The 17590-nt window shown below is 45.7% G+C and overlaps 1 protein-coding gene across 1 annotated transcript in view; it reads right to left on the reverse strand.

Annotated features, from left to right (window-relative positions):
• Positions 1 to 265: 265 nt before the first annotated feature.
• Positions 266 to 17590, reverse strand: part of KMT5A (lysine methyltransferase 5A) — a 27527-nt gene continuing 10202 nt past the window's right edge. The window contains exons 3-8 of the mRNA XM_044673156.1: positions 15428 to 15584; positions 11739 to 11958; positions 8387 to 8474; positions 5872 to 5931; positions 1171 to 1361; positions 266 to 719 (exon numbers count right to left, since the gene is read on the reverse strand). Of these exons, the coding sequence (XP_044529091.1) occupies positions 509 to 719; positions 1171 to 1361; positions 5872 to 5931; positions 8387 to 8474; positions 11739 to 11958; positions 15428 to 15584 (927 nt within the window). The 3' untranslated portion in view covers positions 266 to 508. The remainder of the gene's footprint in view (positions 720 to 1170; positions 1362 to 5871; positions 5932 to 8386; positions 8475 to 11738; positions 11959 to 15427; positions 15585 to 17590) is intronic.

Consider the following 17590-nt stretch of genomic DNA (forward strand, 5'->3'; position numbering starts at 1 on the left):
GGGAGGGGAAGGGACTGGCCTGTTATGAAACATTAAAAATATATATTATATATATATATGTACACATGTCAAGTCATTATTAGGACAAGAAGTTGGAGAAGAGGAGAGTAGGCAGGTATGTTCCATCCTGCCCTGCTCTCTCGTGTGGAAAGTCATTGCTATGTATGTAGCGGGAGGCAGTGGGACTGCTCAAGTCCACAATTTGGATATTCATCTCCCTATAAAACCTGCACCAAGTCTTTGACTGCATGCATGGGAAGCCCAGATTTGTCTGTTTGCAAAAACATACAAAAGAACTAGAAATAGAAAAGGTTTTGGTAACCTAAGGCCATCTGCGCAAGCCTGCCGGGGAGGGAACCTGCAGCAGATTTTTTTTTTTAAATACTACAGTGAAAAGGCATTTTAATAGATTTAAAAACATCAGAAGTAATCCACTAAGATTAGGTGTAAAAAAACCCCCCCAAAAAACTAATTCCCTTCAAGGGGACTTTGTCCAGTGAAGCACAGATCAGTGTTTGAGCCATGGGTGGGCTTCCAGGGAAGCCTTGCTGCGGTCACCATAGTCATACAGAAGTTCTTCGCCAGCTTTGATGTCCCTCGAGGCGATGAGGATGAGGTGAGGCACGCCGTCAATGTCGTGGAGTTTGGTTTGGCAGTTACCACACTTGCTGTGATTGATCAATCTCCCGAGACGATCTGTTTCTCGAGTGGCATCCACACTGGGATGGCCGTGAGGGCAAGGGGAAAGAGGAAAGAATAGAGGATTAAATTAAAATGATTTTTAAAAAGGGAGGTTTTTTTTCAGCCAAGTAAGAATCCTCCTCACTCTTAACACAGGCTTGGAAAACAAATGTGGGAGAAAAAACAAAAAACAAAAAAAAACGATCGCCCCAGGTAGGTCCAGAGGGTGCCAGCAGAGTTCCTCCTCGTCGTGGCCCTGTTGAAAGGCAAGGTCAATTGGCTAAGCTGTTTCTATTCAACTAGTCCAAAGTGCGTCACTCCACAGGTGAGATGAGATCCTACAGAAAAGAGAAAGGGCACCTCTACCTCATCACTGCACAAGGAGGCTTCTTTGCCTGGGATGAGGAGGCTGCTGCTGGCCGTCTGGTGCCTCGGTCTGCTCTCTCGTCGGCCTAATAGGAAATGACCTGAGGCGCTCCAAGGACTTACCAGTAGGTTTTGCTCAGGTACTGAAAATAGTACATGTAGCAGCCCGTGGAAGGGTCCTGAGCATAGAGAGCCTCACGCTTCTTAGCGTCTGTGATCTCGATGAGGTCTCCGTGATACTCCACCACAAACTCCCCTCTTGTAAACTGTTTGGTGGCGATCACTCCTCTGCCTTTGCCATCAATGATATCGATCTGGTGGGAAGTGATGAGAAAAAGGAGGCATTGTCAAGGCAAACTGAAGGGCCTGTCCTTCCCTCAGGAAAAAAACAGAACCAAGCCAAACCAAAGGAAGAAAAGAGTGGCTGGCTCTTGGATTTGGAGAGTGTAACAGGCGCAATGAGAGCCGAGAATTCTAACATGTGCTGGGTCTGCAGACAAGACTGAGGATTACCAAGAACCCTGTTATAAAGGGCTGGTGTTGGAGAAGGAGGATGACTGATCTCCCATGGCAAAGGGGTTTTCCTAACAATATTTTCCTTTAGATGACATGGCTCATCATCCTGTATGTCCATCTGGTGAGAGATAACACACAGGGATCCACGTCAAATGTCATGTCTGATGTCCAAACAACTGACTTCATGAGTCCAAGATGGGGGGAGTGCGTCATACATGGCCAATCATTACTCTGAAAAGACTGGGGTTTGAGTAGTCTGAAGGCTCAACAGGCAGTACCATGGAGGAAGGCAAAGTGTCTAGGACTAAGGACATGGTCAGACCACATCTAAAATACTAGGTTTAGTTTTAGGAAGGACATATTGGAGCCTTAAGCTGGAGAGGGCCTGTGAAAGGCAATCAGGGATGAAGAAGGGCCTTGAAGTCAGATGAGCTAGTTTATCCAGGAAAAGAGAAGCAACCAGAAAGCTGGATTCAAGAACTTGAGGGATTGTCTCACGGAAGAGATTAAGCTTATTCTTCTGGGTTCCAGAGACAGAAACGATATATATAAAGTATTCTGTAAACCTTAATGGGATGACACTGAGGAGCAAAGGGCAGAAGTCTCTATGCAAATGATTCCCACATCTATGATTACTCAGCCCTAGGCACTCTCCTGAGCTGTGTCAGACATCACCGATCAGTCTACGGGATATTTCTAATGGGTTATTTCAAAGGCCTTTTAAACTTATCTTGTCCAAAACGGAACGCATTATGTTTCCCACCAAACTTTCCTCTTTTCTCAAACCTCTTTATTCAGCCCAGGGATCTATCCCTCCAGTCATCTATTATGAAACCTTGAGTCATCCCTGACTTCTCCCTCTCTTGCAGCCCTCCTACCTAAGGAGCTGCCAAGTCTTGCTGACTTGTCATCCTCCACAGGTCTCCCATATGCCTGCCCCCTTCTCTCAGTTCACATGGTACCCCTCATCACCTCTTTTTTTTCCATTTACTAATTTATATTTTTTTAGAAAAGTTAACATGGTTACATGATTCATGCTCTTACTTTTCCCCTTCACCCCCCGACTTCCCCCCCATAGCCGATGCGCATTTCCACTGGTTTTAACATGTGTCATCGATCAAGACCTATTTCCAAATTGTTGATAGCTGCATAGATGTAGTAGTTTCGAGTCTACATCCCCAATCATGTTCCCTCATCACCTCTTGATTGGACTAGTATAATAATCTCTGAAATGTCTGCAATCTCTTAGAATTCTTTCTCACTGGTAATACTGGGATTCTTAAAGCCCAGAATGGACTATGTCCTTTCCCCTATTCAAAAAGTTTAAGTGACTTTGTCTCCAAAAACACTCATTCTCCATTCAAAGTCCTTCTTCATAGTCTGGCTCTAAGGCACTGTCAGGCCCAGGGCACATTCCTTTCCTTCATGCACACTGGGTATCAGCCAAGCTGGCTTCTTTGCCAATGATCTGTCAATGGAGGACTTTCCATCTCCTATTTCCTTCATTCTGTATTATCTGTTCCCAATGGCTGGAATAAATTACCTCCCCCAACAGAAATCCTAGATTCCTTTAAGGCCTAGTTCAAGAACCATATCTTGTCTGAGGCCTTTCCTCATCCTCCCAGTTACTGGGGCCTCTTCTCTTTTAGAAAACAAAACAAAAAATTGCCTCTCTTTCTGCTTTACATTTAATTATCTGGGTATATGTTGTATCTTCCCAATGGAATAGCAAAATTTGGAACCCTGGGACTTGATATACAGGAACTAATTCCACTGAAGGAGGGAATTCCTAGATGAAGAAACTCCTCCTTATGCAGGCTGGAACCTTTTCTGCAACTGGTAGCCTCAGAGAGTTGACTAGAGCCCCAGAAGGCCAAGTGACTTGCCCAAGGTCAAAATGGCCAGTAATCAGCTGGGCAAGTTTTGAATGAAGCACTTATGATGGGCCTGGCCTTGTGCTACCAGCTAAGGATATAAGAAATGCAAAAACAGTCTTTGCCAAAATTGGAAAATAAGGGGCCCTCAATTGGGGAATGGCTGAACAAATGGTGGTATATGATGGTGATGGAATACTATTGTGCTGAAAGGAATGATGAACTGGAGGAATTCCATGTGAACTGGAAGAACCTCAATGAACTGATACAGAGTGAAATGAGTAGGACCAGGAGAACATTGTACACAGAAAGTGAAACACTGTGGAACAATCCAATGTAATGGACTTTACTACTAGTAGCAATGCAACAAGCCAGGACATTCCCGAGGAACTTATGAGAAAGAATGCTATTCACACCAAGAGAAAGAACTGTAGGAGTAGAAATACTGAAGAAAAACAAATGAATTATCATTTGTTTATAAGGGCATTTGATTTGGGAGTTCTGATTTTAAAAGACTGCTCTACTGCAAAAATGAATAATATGGAAATAGGTATTATAACATTTGTATAACCCAATGGTATTGCCTGTCAGCTCCAGGAGGGGGAAAAGAAGAGGGGAGGGAAAGAAAATGAATCATGTAAACATGGAAAAATATTAAAAAATTTAAAAACAGCCTTTTCTCCAAGGCGCTCCCATTCTTCAGAGGTTGGCTCTCCACCCACCAAAACAGGCTCCCTCTTTCTAACAAGAGAGTAATAAATGTTTGACGAAGGAATGAAAGGGGCCAAGAGGCCCACTAATGCTTCATGGAAGGAAAAAAATTTCCTAATGATATGGAATGAAGAGGATGCTTTGGAAGACAAGAGCTTTTTAAAAACAAAAAAAAAAAACTCTCAATACCAGGACAACTAGGTGGCTGCTCAGTGGATAGAGCACCACCCTGGAGTCAGGAAGCCCTCATGATACTTTCTGCCTGTATCACCCTAGACAAGTCACTAAACTCCAATTGCCTTGCCCTTGCTGCTCTTCTTTCTTAGAACTAAGTTCGAAGGTAAGGGTTTAAAATAAAAAGGACAAGAATAACAACTTGTTGGGAATATTATAGTTAGGATTTTTCAGGTCTGGGTGGCACCCAATAGTCTCTGAGGTCCCTTTCAGTTCTGAGATTCTGCCAAAGGCTGTGCAGGCCTACAGGAACTTCTCAGACCTGGGGAAATCTGAGTTTGACAGGTCAGGCCCTTGCCCTGAGAAAGACACAGGGATGGCCTCAGTTTGCTCCCTTAATATGTTCACTTGTTTACTGACAGCTTCACATTAATCTCAGACACACTGGATTTCTAGCTAACTAGCCCAAGGGTTGGGTCTTGGTCTCTATCACACATAGACAGACACACAGACACAGACGCAAAGCTGACATTCTAACAGGGGAGACAATTTGTAAACCACTATGTCCCTCCCACAGAAGAATACATACAGTGTATTGTGTAATCAGAAGTGATCTCAGAGGGATGAATGGGGAAGGAGAGGCAGCACTCTGTACACAGGGGGTTCTGAGCTGAATCCAGGAAGTTGTGATATTGGAAATTTGGGGGTCCTTGAACTAATTCTGAGGTCCCTGATCTAAACTTCCTGTGGATGTTTAGGGGATTTGAAACTACATTTCCCATGATTCCTCTTACGTAATACAGGAAGTGTGATTACGTAGACAGAGGTATAAAGACTCAGGACGGGATTGGTAAGCTCTCTTTTTTCCTGCTGAAACAGCTTGGTGGGCAGAGGTAATGGTGCAACTTTTGGACTAAATCTTAACAGGCACATGGCTTCATTTTTCTAAATGGCTTTCAATAAACCCTTTGAAACCATGATATTTTTAATTCTGTCCCTCTATATTAATTTTATTTATTACAAAGTGGAGGGAGGGAGGAGAGCTTTGGGTATAAGGAGTGGCCACCAGGATGGCAGGAAGGGGCCAGATTGGGAAAGGCTGAAAAAACCCAGCAGAGGACTTTACAGGTGATATTGGCAGTACCAAGAAGCCCATGGAGCTTAAAACATTAGAGAGGATGGCAGAATTAGACCCCCTCCTTTTTCTTGAGCAACTCTTATGCCAATATCCTAAGTGACAATTAGAGAATTCTCAAGGTGGGGCCTTCCCAGTAAGGCTCCTAAAGATTTTTTACTTGAACGTTTTTCCATTTGACACTTTCAGATACTAAAAATCTAGTTTCTAGTCAGGGAGTTCTCTTTAGGAAAATCTTTTGGTAGTTGATGCCCAGAAAAAAAATAACTTGGGGCCTGATGGTCTGGGGCTGTCATTGACCAAAAGAAAAGTGCCCAGGCCAAGGCATAAAGTATCTGGATAACATGCCCCTGGTGAGACCTGGCAGTCCACCCTGGGTGTTTGCCAGCTTCTGCTGACTAATGTGCACCTTACCTTCATGCCTTCTTCCTTCCCACTTTCAATCAATTCATCCAGTTTTCTCTTTTCTTCTGACTAGACAGAGACAGAAGGAAAACCACATTAGTACTCCCGGCCATTCCCTTGTGTACAATGAATGGAAACCAGAGTTTCTTGAGCTGAACCCATAGGACAGAGGCTTCTTCAGGGAGGTGGAGGGGAAAGTGAACAATTATTTATTTAGCACCTACTGGGTGCCAGGCACTATGCAAAGCACTTTACGAATATTATCACATTTGATCCTCGTAACAACCTTGGCAGACAAGTGCTTGTTACTATCCTCCTTGTACAGTTGAGGAAACTGAGGCAAAGGTCAAATGACTGTTCTAAGGTTGTATAGTCAGTAAGTGTCAGAGGCAGGATTTGAACTTGGGCATTCTTGACTCTAGGCCAGGGCTCACTACCTACTGTGCCATCTAGCTGCCCTCTAGGAGACACAGAGACACTCCATAGGAATATACGCATCTAGAGGGAGAAGGGCCCTTAGGTACTATCTCATCCAATTCTCTCCTTTTTTCAGGGACGAAGCTTGGGCCTATAGGAATGACATGTTCCGAGTAAGCTGGGCAGTGAAGGAGCAGGGATCTGAGCCCAGTCTAAATCCACCCTCTCTTCTTAGCATCTCCTGCACCAAAAAACTCTTCCCACGATACCTCTGATGGAGACACCAGGGATGGTTTTGGGAAGGCCAGGGCTGGCCACCTTGATTCCCAAAGAAGATAGGGATGACCCAGGCATGCCTGCCACCCTTCAAAGACTTCTTCTGTGAGTCGTCAGAGTCTTATGTGAGGGTATTTACTGATGTTTTTAGACTGAGTTTACTCTCTGGGCTAGTGTGTTTAATATATGTCAATCCACACCAAGCATTTCTTTAGCACTTCCTATGGGCTAGGCACTGTGTGTACCCCTGTAAAATTTTGTAAAATTATCCTTCAGGAAGGTGATATAATGGAAACAACAATGGAGGTTCCAATTCTGCTTTTGACCCCTTCTAACTGTTTGACTCTCTGATCAAGTCTGGCCTCCAGACTCTTCCTCTGTAAAATGGGAATGTTCTCATTCTATGTGGCATCCTTCTTCATAAAATCACTCCTCTGAAGCCCTAAACCAGTGATTCCCAAAGTGGGCGCCACCGCCCCCTGGTGGGTGCTGCAGCGATCCGGGAGGACGGTTATGGCCACACTTTTTTTGTATTACATTCTATTCTGAGTTCAATAAATAGTTTCATAATTTCCAGGGGACACTAAGTAATATTTTTCCTGGAAAGGGGGCGGTAGGACAAAAAAGTTTGGGAGCCACTGCCCTAAATGGAGGGGTGGGGGAAAGGCTTCTAGGCTCCCAGAAACACAATTAGAGGTTGCATTAGGGTCCTCTTTCCACTTCCCTCATCACTGACAAATTTCTGTCTTCCTTTGTAGCTAGAAGGTCTCCATCCTGTCCAGGCTGCTCTCCGGCTGACTGGCCTTTCCATGTCAGTCCTCTATCTCTAAGATCTTCTTCTTCAATGGTGGAGAACACATGTGCCCACCTTGCCACAGAAGAAAGCCCATCTACCAGCCTGGAGCATTCTGGATTTGAAGGAAAGGTCAACTCCAGGAAAGGAGCAAAGGTTGGATTCCAGGACCAGGGAAGAGCTCAGTTTGCCTAGAGCAGGGGTCGGCAACCTTTTTGGCCGTGAGAGCCATAAACACCACATTTTTTAAAATGTCATTCCATGAGAGCCGTACAGTGCTCACAGTGCCGCTCCTGTAACAGCGCCTGAAAAAAAATTGACTTTATGGCTCCTGCAGAAAGAGCCATACATTGCCGACCTCTGGCCTAGAGCATAGGGTATCCTAAGTGGTTTCTTATCGTGGGATAAATATAGTTCCAGTTTCTTTGGCTGGCATTCAAAGATTTCTACAATCTGGCTCCATCTCACTGACTCCCTCCTTGAGTATTATGCTCTAGTTTAGGGCTCATCACAGTTTCTTTGCCCTCGACCCTTGGGCTTAACTCTCATGATGGCCCTGGAACCCTTCTTGGGGTGATTTTAAATGCATAAAACAAAGCATATAGGATTATAACAGCAACTAATTATATTGAAATACTATTATCAAAATGGGATGGTGCAATGGATAGAACACCAGGCCTGGGGTCAGGAAGACATCTTCCTGAGTGCATATCTGGTTACAAACACCTACTGACTGTGTGACCCTGGGCAAGTCACTTCACCCTGTTTGCTGATGTTAAAAAGCCCTGCCCTCACACAGACTGTGCTGGCTTTGTTCTGGTTGGTAGCCCCGAGACCTCAGGGAATCTGGGGCTATTGAGAATGCTTTTCTAGGAAACCTTAGTGATGGAAGCTGGCAGGGAGGCAGGTTTGCATTAGGGCTTAATGAGGGCCTTTGGAAGGCCCTTGGAGCTTGGATCTATGTGCCCAGACCAGGCAGGTCCTGGGATGCTTTAGGCCACTAGAGCCCCAGAAGGAGGCCGGCCCACCCACACCTACCTGTAGCTCAGCTTTGCTTCTGCGGGAGCTCCGTCTCACAGGGTAATAGTCAGTGACTTTGCGATTCTGTTGAGTTTTTCCCTGAGCTCTGTGGGGAGGAAGATGTTGGAGTTAGTAAAGAAGTTGCAAATTGGCAGTCCCAAAGGGCAGAAGTCATTTTAATGATAGAAAACAGACCCAAGTGCCTTTGGAAAACAAGGTCACCTTCTTATTAGAGTGGCTGAAGGACAAAGCTCATGCTGAATGCTGGATTTGTGAGCGAGGGAGATGGGGTTTGAATCGCATCTCCCGTAATTATTAGCTATGGGTACATTAACTTCTGTGAGCCTCAGTCTCCTTATCTATAAAATGGAGATGGTATAGATAAGTGCCTGCCTCATAGCTATAGAAATTTGGTGCATCTTAATATTTATGTAAATATGAGTTTATTGGGTCATTCCTTTTATTTTATTTTATTTTATTTTATTTTATTTTATTTTATTTTAGAGACTGGGTCTTCTTACCCAAGGCTGGAAGGGCAGCGGCACCAGGCCTAGTCTCACTACTGAGCAGCAAAGAGGTTTTGCCCCAGACGAGCTCACTTCTCCCTCCTTGGATAGCCTGATGACCTCCTGCTCCCAGGGAGCTCAATGTATTAACACAAATGCCTCACTGGGCTCAGAGCTCCTAAGGCCGATTACAGGTGTGGGTCACCATATTCAGCTAACATCATCCCTCCTTTAAAAGGAAGTTTTCTTAATGTTTTGTTTTTGCATCAAAAACATTTCCAGATATTTCCACTTTGTGAGAGGTCTCTTGTAACAAAATAAAAGTTCAGTAAAACCAATAATATAATGACTTCATCTGAAAAATAAAAGGCAACATTCACATCTGTAACACTCCCTCACCTATTTTAAATAATGAAGCCATTTCTACTTCCTTTCCCTTTTAGTTCCCATCCCAACGAAAAAACAAAAACAAAAAATACATATTTCTTGCAACAAATATGTACTGCTGCCGCCCCAAAGGGATTGTCATTAAAAAAAGATCTGTGTATTCCCAGTGCTTGGCATACAGTAAGGGTTTAGTAAATGTTTTTGCATTCACTGAGCTCATTCAAGAGCCTGAAACTCTAACCAAACTGGACTCCATGAGAACCCTGACTCCCCCATTTTGCCCTGTCCTTTCTCCCCTTCATGGTCTGGCCTCTCCCTGCCAGACTGGTTCTGGCCCATGTCCCTCTCCTCCCAGTCTTCCTGCATGTGCTGCTGCTGTGTCTCTGCTCTCAGACCTCTCCTCCAAGCTGGCTCTCAGATTCCCTGGCTCCCTTCAGGCCTCAGCTCCAAAGCCATTCCCTAGGAGAGGCCTTTCCCAGGTCCCCCAGTGGCTGCGGCCACCTCTTCTAAGGTTTCCTCGAGTTACCTTTACACAGATCTTCCAAAATCCTAGAGATGTTGCCCTTTGCTTCCTGTTAGAGTAGCTCCTTCAGTACAGGAAACGTCTTACTTTTGTACCTGTAACTCTAGGACTGACACCGAGTGACTGCATGCGCCACCCCAGCACGTGTGGCACAGTGTGCCCCCACATCTCTGCTCCCTCCGGTGCCCAGTTCTCCCACGCACACCCTCTGCTGTGCTCTGGAGCAAAACCCAACAGTTCCAGCTTCCCAACCACGTCCTGCCCTTCTGCCTGTGCCCACCTTCGGAGAAATGGTACTAGCTGCCTTCTTACGCTCGTCTCCCCTCCAACGGTGACACTGGCTTACTTGTTGGTCCTTGAACGAGACATTCCATCTCCAGCCTGGACACTGGCATGGCTCTTCCTCAGGCCCAGAATGCTCGCCCACCTCATCTCTACCTCTCGGCTTCCTTCAGATCTCAGCCATTCTCACCTTCTACAAGACGGATCCTTTCATCCCAGGTATCTGCACCCTCCCTCATCTCCAGTTTATCCTGTCTCTATCTTGTTTGTACACAGTGTCTGCATATCATCTCCCCATAAGACTGCAAAGGCACTGAGGGCAGGGATTGTCTTTTGTCTTTCTTTGGTACCCTGAGCACTTAGCATGGTGTCTGGACACAGCAGGAGCTTCATAAATGCTTATGTCACAGCAGTGTAAGGTACTGATTATCTCACAACAGTATAAGGTAGGTGCCATTTGATGAGGAAATGGAGGTCAGGAGAAGTTCAATGATTTGCCCAGGATGTCCCAGGTAGGAAGTGTCAGCAGTGGGGCTGCTCAGGAGCTCCTGACTTTTTGTGTGTGCTGAAACAGACTTCCTCCAGGAAGTTTCCCCAAATCCCCACCTACACTATAATCTTCCCATCTTCCCACGCCTCAGACTGATTCCTCTGTTAGCCCTTCCTGCGCCTTGCCACATTCTAACTTGCAGTTATCTGGGGATGAGGTGTCTCATCCTTCTATAAGACTGGGATCTTCCAAAGACATAATCCTGAAGGAATCCTTTGTATAGGGAGCATCTAGGATGGGATCTTACACACAGTAGACAATTAAGAAATACTTTCTGAAGCTCTAGCTCTCATTTTGGCCATCAGATTCCTCATATGTGAAAGGGGCCAAGTGACCTACATCCCAAGACCTCCATATCCCCCGGCTTTCAGTAAAGGTCCCAGCATAGCCATCCAATGTGAAAGAAATTGAAGAGTTTTCCAAGCAGAGACTCGTGAGAAATAAAATAAAAAGTTCGTTTATAAAGAAAAGCTGCCTCCTTGCCCAACTCTTGGGAATTATTTTTAGGCCAGAATCTAGTCCAGCTATGACAATCCATAAACCTCAAAGATGTGAGAAACCATTTGTTAGTGGTGCCAAGCAAAGGATCTCAGTTCTTCCTCTCCTCGGCCTCTAAAAGACCAACTTCAGGCTTCTCAAAGTACCAGGGATTACAGATGGACAATTAACTGCTGAAACAGAGGTGCAGTCAAGGGAGCAGTGAGTCTGGAGTTCCAGACCCACTTGGGTTCCAATCCCATGTGCTCTACTACTCCCTGTGGGACCCTGGCCAAGGCCCCAGTTGTTAGGTTGTAGGGTTGTGACTCCATTTGCACACCAGACACTGCTATCCTGGGTTAAAACAACCATGATCATATCGGAGGCCAATGAACATTTCTGATGATCAGAAAGGGTCATTGTCCTGGAAAAAGCTGAGAACAGTCAGATCAGGTCTCTTCAGGTTCGAGTTGCTCCCTCTACCTATAAACTGCACTGAAATATGGACCCTAAGGAGGCCCACTTTTAGCCAGTGATCCTCTGGAAGGGCAGTTTGATCAGAGTTCCATAAGGCTCTTTGGGACTTCCCTTGGACCAAGGCCACAACAGCTCCCCTTATTTCCCAAGGAAGGGTGACATTCTTACTTTCTCCTCGAGGCCTGCTTGGTTTTGGGGGGTTTCTTCGGGGCGTGCTTCGCGCTGGCAGCATCAGCAGCATTGGCGGGCAGCGCCATGGCTTTGGGGTTTCCTGCAGCTATGTTTTTGTGGTTTGGAAGGGGCTCCAGAGAATCCCTCCTCAGTTCTTTGCCTTTCTGCTCTTCTGATTTCATAGTGCTTGCCGGTGCGTTGCCGCTAATTCTTTTCTCTGTAGACAAAGGGTGGATAAAGTTATAAACTTAGTCCTATTGCTCTTTTAGTGCATCTATCACACCAGCACTTTACTTTGGATTCAATTTTTTAAAAACCCTTATTGCCTATATTAATATCAATTCTAAGACAGAAAAGCAGCAAGGACTAGGCAATTGAGGTTAAGTGACTTGCCCAGGGTCACGAAGCTAGTGTCTGAGGCCACATTTGAACCCAGAACCTCCTGACTCCAGGCCTGGCAGTTTATCTATATTGTGCTACCCAGCTATCCTTAGAAGATTCAAATTTTTTTTAAACCCTTACTTTCCATCTTAAAAATCAATATTAAGTACTGATTTCAAGACAGAAGAGCAATAAGGGATAGGCAACTGGCTAGGCAATTAAGTGATTTGCCTGGGGGGTACGCTGCTAGGAAGTGTCTCTGGCAAGATTTGAACCCAAGAGCTCCTGTTTCTAGGCCTGGCTCTCTATGAACTGAGGAACCTAGCTGCCCCGAGCAGTCTCACTTTTTAAAAAGTATAAAGGAAGGAGGTCGCCTTCCTGCTTTGGGAGCCTTGTAACTTGCTATGCTGGACATCCTCTCCCAGAGTCTGCACCAATGCAAGTGTCCATGCCAGTCAGGGCACACTTCAGGCTCTGAAATGCTCTGGGCAGCTGGCACAGGCAACAGACCAAGAGCTCTCTTCAGTCAGCGTCCACTCTTCAGCAAACTGTTATCTCACAATCCTAAACGTCTTTGACCTTTAACATTCGGCTCTAGCGCCAACATGGGTTCCTCAAAACCAACCCAGGGAGAATATAGCTGGGGCAGAGCTCATCATTCCATCTTAGAGAGCTCAAGGAAATTAAGTTACTTGCCCAAGTCTCACAGATCAGAAATTACAGAGCCAGGCCTGGAATCCAGGGTTCTCAATTCCACATCCAGGGCTCTCTCTTGTACACATTCCATAGCTACCTAATAACAATTCAGTGGCTGTGGCATAAAGAACAAGGCTCAGGGCCTCAGAGGGTGCAGTAATGAAGATGGGGTGGGAATGTGTGGAAGGTAGGGACAGGACACAGGGCCATGGGGAGGAACTGGTTCCTCTCCTTTGCTGACTTGGCAGAAGTCTCACTGCCATAGCAAAAGAGCATGTCTAATTACAGACAAAAGGATGTCTCCAATTTATAAACAAGCTATGGTTCAAAAGCTCATTTACAAGCTAGTTGGTTTGGAAGGCTAAACATAGTTTTCCTTTAAAAGTAATGTTTAAACGGTCATTTGACCTCACCTTTGATAGTCTCTCCCTCAAGTACCTACATTATCCCTTTACTGTTCCTATTCCATTAGGAGTCAAAACAGGTTTTTGTGAACAGGTCTGTGAACCTCATCATATCGGCAATGTTATTTCTTTGGGGAAAAGAGAAGGAAATGTGGCAAGTGGGCCCCTTTCAATTTCTTTCAGAATGTGGACAAGTTATTTCCCTTCTTCTGGAGGGAACCTTCCTCAATTTATCCATCTGAAAAATGAATTCTGATGACTAATCATTCTGAACCTTTTGGGTCTCAGGTCCTCTTTATATGGGTCCTACCAATGTTTATGGTATTAGAAATGAAAATGTCTTTGTATTATCATGAAAAGTTTTGACCTTGTAGATGGCCTACAAGGGTCTCGGGGACGTTCCCTGGAACACGCTTTGAGAACCACTGGTCTAGATTATCTCTAAGGTTCCTTACTTAGCTTTGACATCTTTTATTCTAAATCAGCTTCTAGTTCTGTCATTCTGTGTTCTTTGGGCCCCTAGGCCTAAGTCTGCCATTCTTTGAGGTAAGGCCCCTCCCAGCTCTGTCATTCTGTAAAAGTGATAACAAACTCTGTCCTAATAGCTACTTTCTCATGAGGTTGTTACTTCTGGGTTGCTGAAATAATAATGAAAATTCAGAGACCTGCTAACCAAAGACCTATGAGTTTGGTATGATGCTGGTATGAATGAAGCTGCTCTCAAAGCCTAACAGCATATGCCCTAACTGCTAACTCACTGCTGTGGTACTTGTCCAAATTCTGAATGAGGGGTAATAAATAGGACAGCTGAAATTTCTCTGGCGAGATCCCACATGGAAATACTCTTGTTGAGCTTTTAAAATTCAGAAGGAAGAAAACTTCTAGATATTTAAACATGTTACCCAAGCTGGATGCGTGTGTGCCCTTTTGATAATTTGTTTAAATTGCCCTGAAATCGAAGTGCTTATAGTCCTTCAGAAATCCAAGAAGTATTGGACTTGGGAGCCAGTTTGAAACTTGCCTCTGCTACTATCTAGACAATCTCTAGAGTCTTCATTTTCCTCCTTTAAAAAAAGGGTTTGGATTAGATCTCTAAGACCCTCTAGTTCTAGATCCTATATTCCATCTACAATGGCAGTGGTTATTGGCTGGTCATCTCACAGGAAGAAGGGGCATAGGACTCCCTCTCTTTAAAGGGGTAGGCTTCTCTGGCTGAGGCCTAGGCCAGATTTTCATATGTCTAGCCACATAGGCTTAAGTTAGGAGTCTTTTTATTGAACTGAAAACTCCATGTCTTGAACTTGCTTTCAGGGCTCAGATAATATTTTAAATCACTGCTTCCTGCTCAGAATACCAAGTCCAAATACACAGAAGGTATATGGCCTTCTCTAATTGTGAGCTGCTATTACCATATTTTTGGACTCAATAGTCTTTTTGGTTGCATGTTAGTCCCATAACATTGCAGAAACGTAAGAATGACAAGGGAGGACACAGGGAATCACAGAATCTTAGTGGTCATTTAAGCCTACCTTTATTCCAAAGGGATAACTAATCCTAGTCCTAACAAGTACTCCTCTAGTTCATGACATTCTGAGGCAGCCCATTTTATATCTGGTTGGTTCTGATTCTTAGAAGTTCTTCTTATATTCTCAAATCTACCTACTGGTATTAGTTTGGCTCTCTAGAGTCAATAAGCTCTAGCTTTCTTACTACAAAAGAGCTCTTTAGCTGTCCAAAAACGACAATTTTGTCTCCTTCCCACGTAGCCTTGTTTCAAGTCTTCTCATTATTCCTGTTATTTCTCCTGGGTGGGCTCCAGGAGATATCTGTCAATGCTCCTCCTAAAACACAGCACCCAGGATTGAACTCTGTTAGTGTGGTCTGACCAGGAGAGAGATCATCATGTCCCTAGTTTTGGACACTGAGGCCTCCTATTAACTCCCTGAGATCACACAGGGTAAAACACAAGTGGACCACCTGGAGTTTATCAAAAGAGAACAGCCAGTTGTTAGTCCATTAACAAGTAGGTGACCCATGACCATATTCCACAATGTGCTCTACAACATTACTGAGATGGAACTCCAGGGTGGCATAAAGATGAACCTCAGGATTGGGGAAGAAGAGTACTAGAAAGAGCTTTTTAGTAACTATAGCTGGTGTGATGTCCAACTGGGCACCAGACCAGGAAGATGTTCAGAGTCTTACCCTCTCCTTTCTTGTGCAATTCGGTTAAGGCTTTCCCCTGGTATTTGACGTCATGATGTGCAACAGAGTTTTCCTCCTGGAGTGGAGGACGAGTTCCAGAGGCTCTGTGGGGGCTCATGTAGGAATAGATCTTTGACTGGCCCATAAATACATTCTCCTAAAAAGACACAAATATACCATCAAAAAGTAAACAGCAGAGGTCAGAGTCAATAACATCTGGGATACTTCTCAAAAGTCAACATGACTTGTCCAAATCTTTCCTCATAGGGGTTTTGGGGGAAGGGTGCATGGCATGTTACAGTGAGCATCCCCCAAGTGAGAAAGGCCTCAATTCTTTTCAATGTTAGCTGTTCAGAATTATCTAGTTCTTAAAGACATTAAAGTAACTGTATTAAGTGTGATTAAGAGTATTTCTGAGCAGCAGATTAACAAAGTCTTTAATGGACATTCAAGACCCATGCTTTAATTGGTAGAGGAAATCCTTCCATTCACACTGATGACAACTTCTTCCTGGATCTTTAATAGCTGTGACTGAAAAAATTCATTACTTAGTGGCTAGCCTTATGGTGATAATCCCCCCCCCCCCTTTTCCAGTCTGGTCCACAGATGATGTACTTCAGGCCTGTGCCTTATTTGAAATTCCTTTATTCCAGTTTGGCTAAGACCTGACAGGGCTTGCCTTCCATAATGACTTTCAAGTCTTGATGAGACACTGGAGGAGGGCTTAAGTGAAGGAAGTCCTAAAAAGAACAGGATTTGGGGCATAGTACCTGGACCAAACACTTAGGGGTCACCACATATCATATAAATAAAGCTGAAGCTTCAAGACTGGAGAACCAGCTGGGGCTCTTTACCTGGGAGCTGGACATGGACTCTCCTTGCCCGACTTCCACAGTACTGAGAAAGGCCTTGGGCAAACAAGGCCAACTGATCTGGTCCAGCTGGTGAGGCAACATTTACCAGGAGCCCCTAGTGTGGTAAGCACTGTCCACAATGAGCTCCCCAAGTTAAGCAGCTCTGACCAGATAACAATTCTTTACAGCAGCCTGGCAAAGCTGACCGCTGGGGGGAAATATCTCTAAGCAAACCTTGGAGGGGGGCCTTCAGAACTCATTGAACATGGGACCCCATTCTCTCCCATATGGGGAAAAAAGGGTGGGGTGAGGCTGAAAGGGCTAACTGTGTCACCATTGGCCGGGCTGAGAAATACCCAAAGCAAAGGAAAAAATCCCAGTGTAGAGAAATTTTCAGTGTGTAAGGAGTTAAGTCAGAACGATGAAAGATAAGAATACTTTTCTAGGCCACGAACAATAGGAGGAATTTATATGGATGATAATAGGGCAATGATTGCCAGGCAGGAAGTCAATCTGGGCTTTTTAAAAAGGGACATTTTATACTTCTGCCTCTTGGGGGGGAGGGGAGGTAAGCAGGAAGAGAGCATGGGGGCAGGGGAGAGTGACACAAAGACCGTCCTTAACTTTTACATTCGAAATGCTAAAGGCAAGTGACTGAGGTTCGGGTTCACCAGCCCCGGAGTGGAGTCAGCTCTTCCGGGAGGAGGAAAAGGAACAAATTTGGCCGTAAAACAGGTTCGCCGGCTGGCCAGTGGGCTGGTCAGGCTGCGGACCTCTCGGGCCAGCAATCGGCTCCCCCACCCCCCACCCAGGGCCAACGAGCACAGAGGGGTTCCGGAGTTGGTCTTTGGGTGCTGCCATGGGCTTACCAGCACAGAGCGGGTTTGTCAGAAAGAACTAGGCAGCCCCCGCGGCCGGCTCACAAACAGCGGCCACAGACCCCACGAGAAAGTCCCGGGGGCCAGAGGCTTCCCGGAGGGGTGCGGGGCGCAGGGGATAGAAGGTCAGCCGGGGATAGGGTGGCCGGCCCGGCACGTCCCAGCGGAGGGCGGGGAGCAGGGGCGGGGGCGCCCACGTGCTCACCGCGGGCCCAGCTGGAGCCGGGGGCGCCGGCTCCCCCGGCCTGGGGCAGCGGGGCGTTGTTCCGAGTGGACTTTGGAGGGGGTGGGGGTGGGGGTGCCATCCTGCGCAGGCGTACGGAGCCGGGCCGAGCTCCCCCGGGTCTGGGCGGCTGCCCTCCGTTAACCCCTTCGTGCCTACACACCGTCCCCCATTAACCCCTCGCAGCCCGCAGGCCCCCCCGCCCCCG

Source organism: Gracilinanus agilis, chromosome 1 (assembly GCF_016433145.1).
Source record: "Gracilinanus agilis isolate LMUSP501 chromosome 1, AgileGrace, whole genome shotgun sequence".
NCBI lineage: Eukaryota > Metazoa > Chordata > Mammalia > Didelphimorphia > Didelphidae > Gracilinanus > Gracilinanus agilis.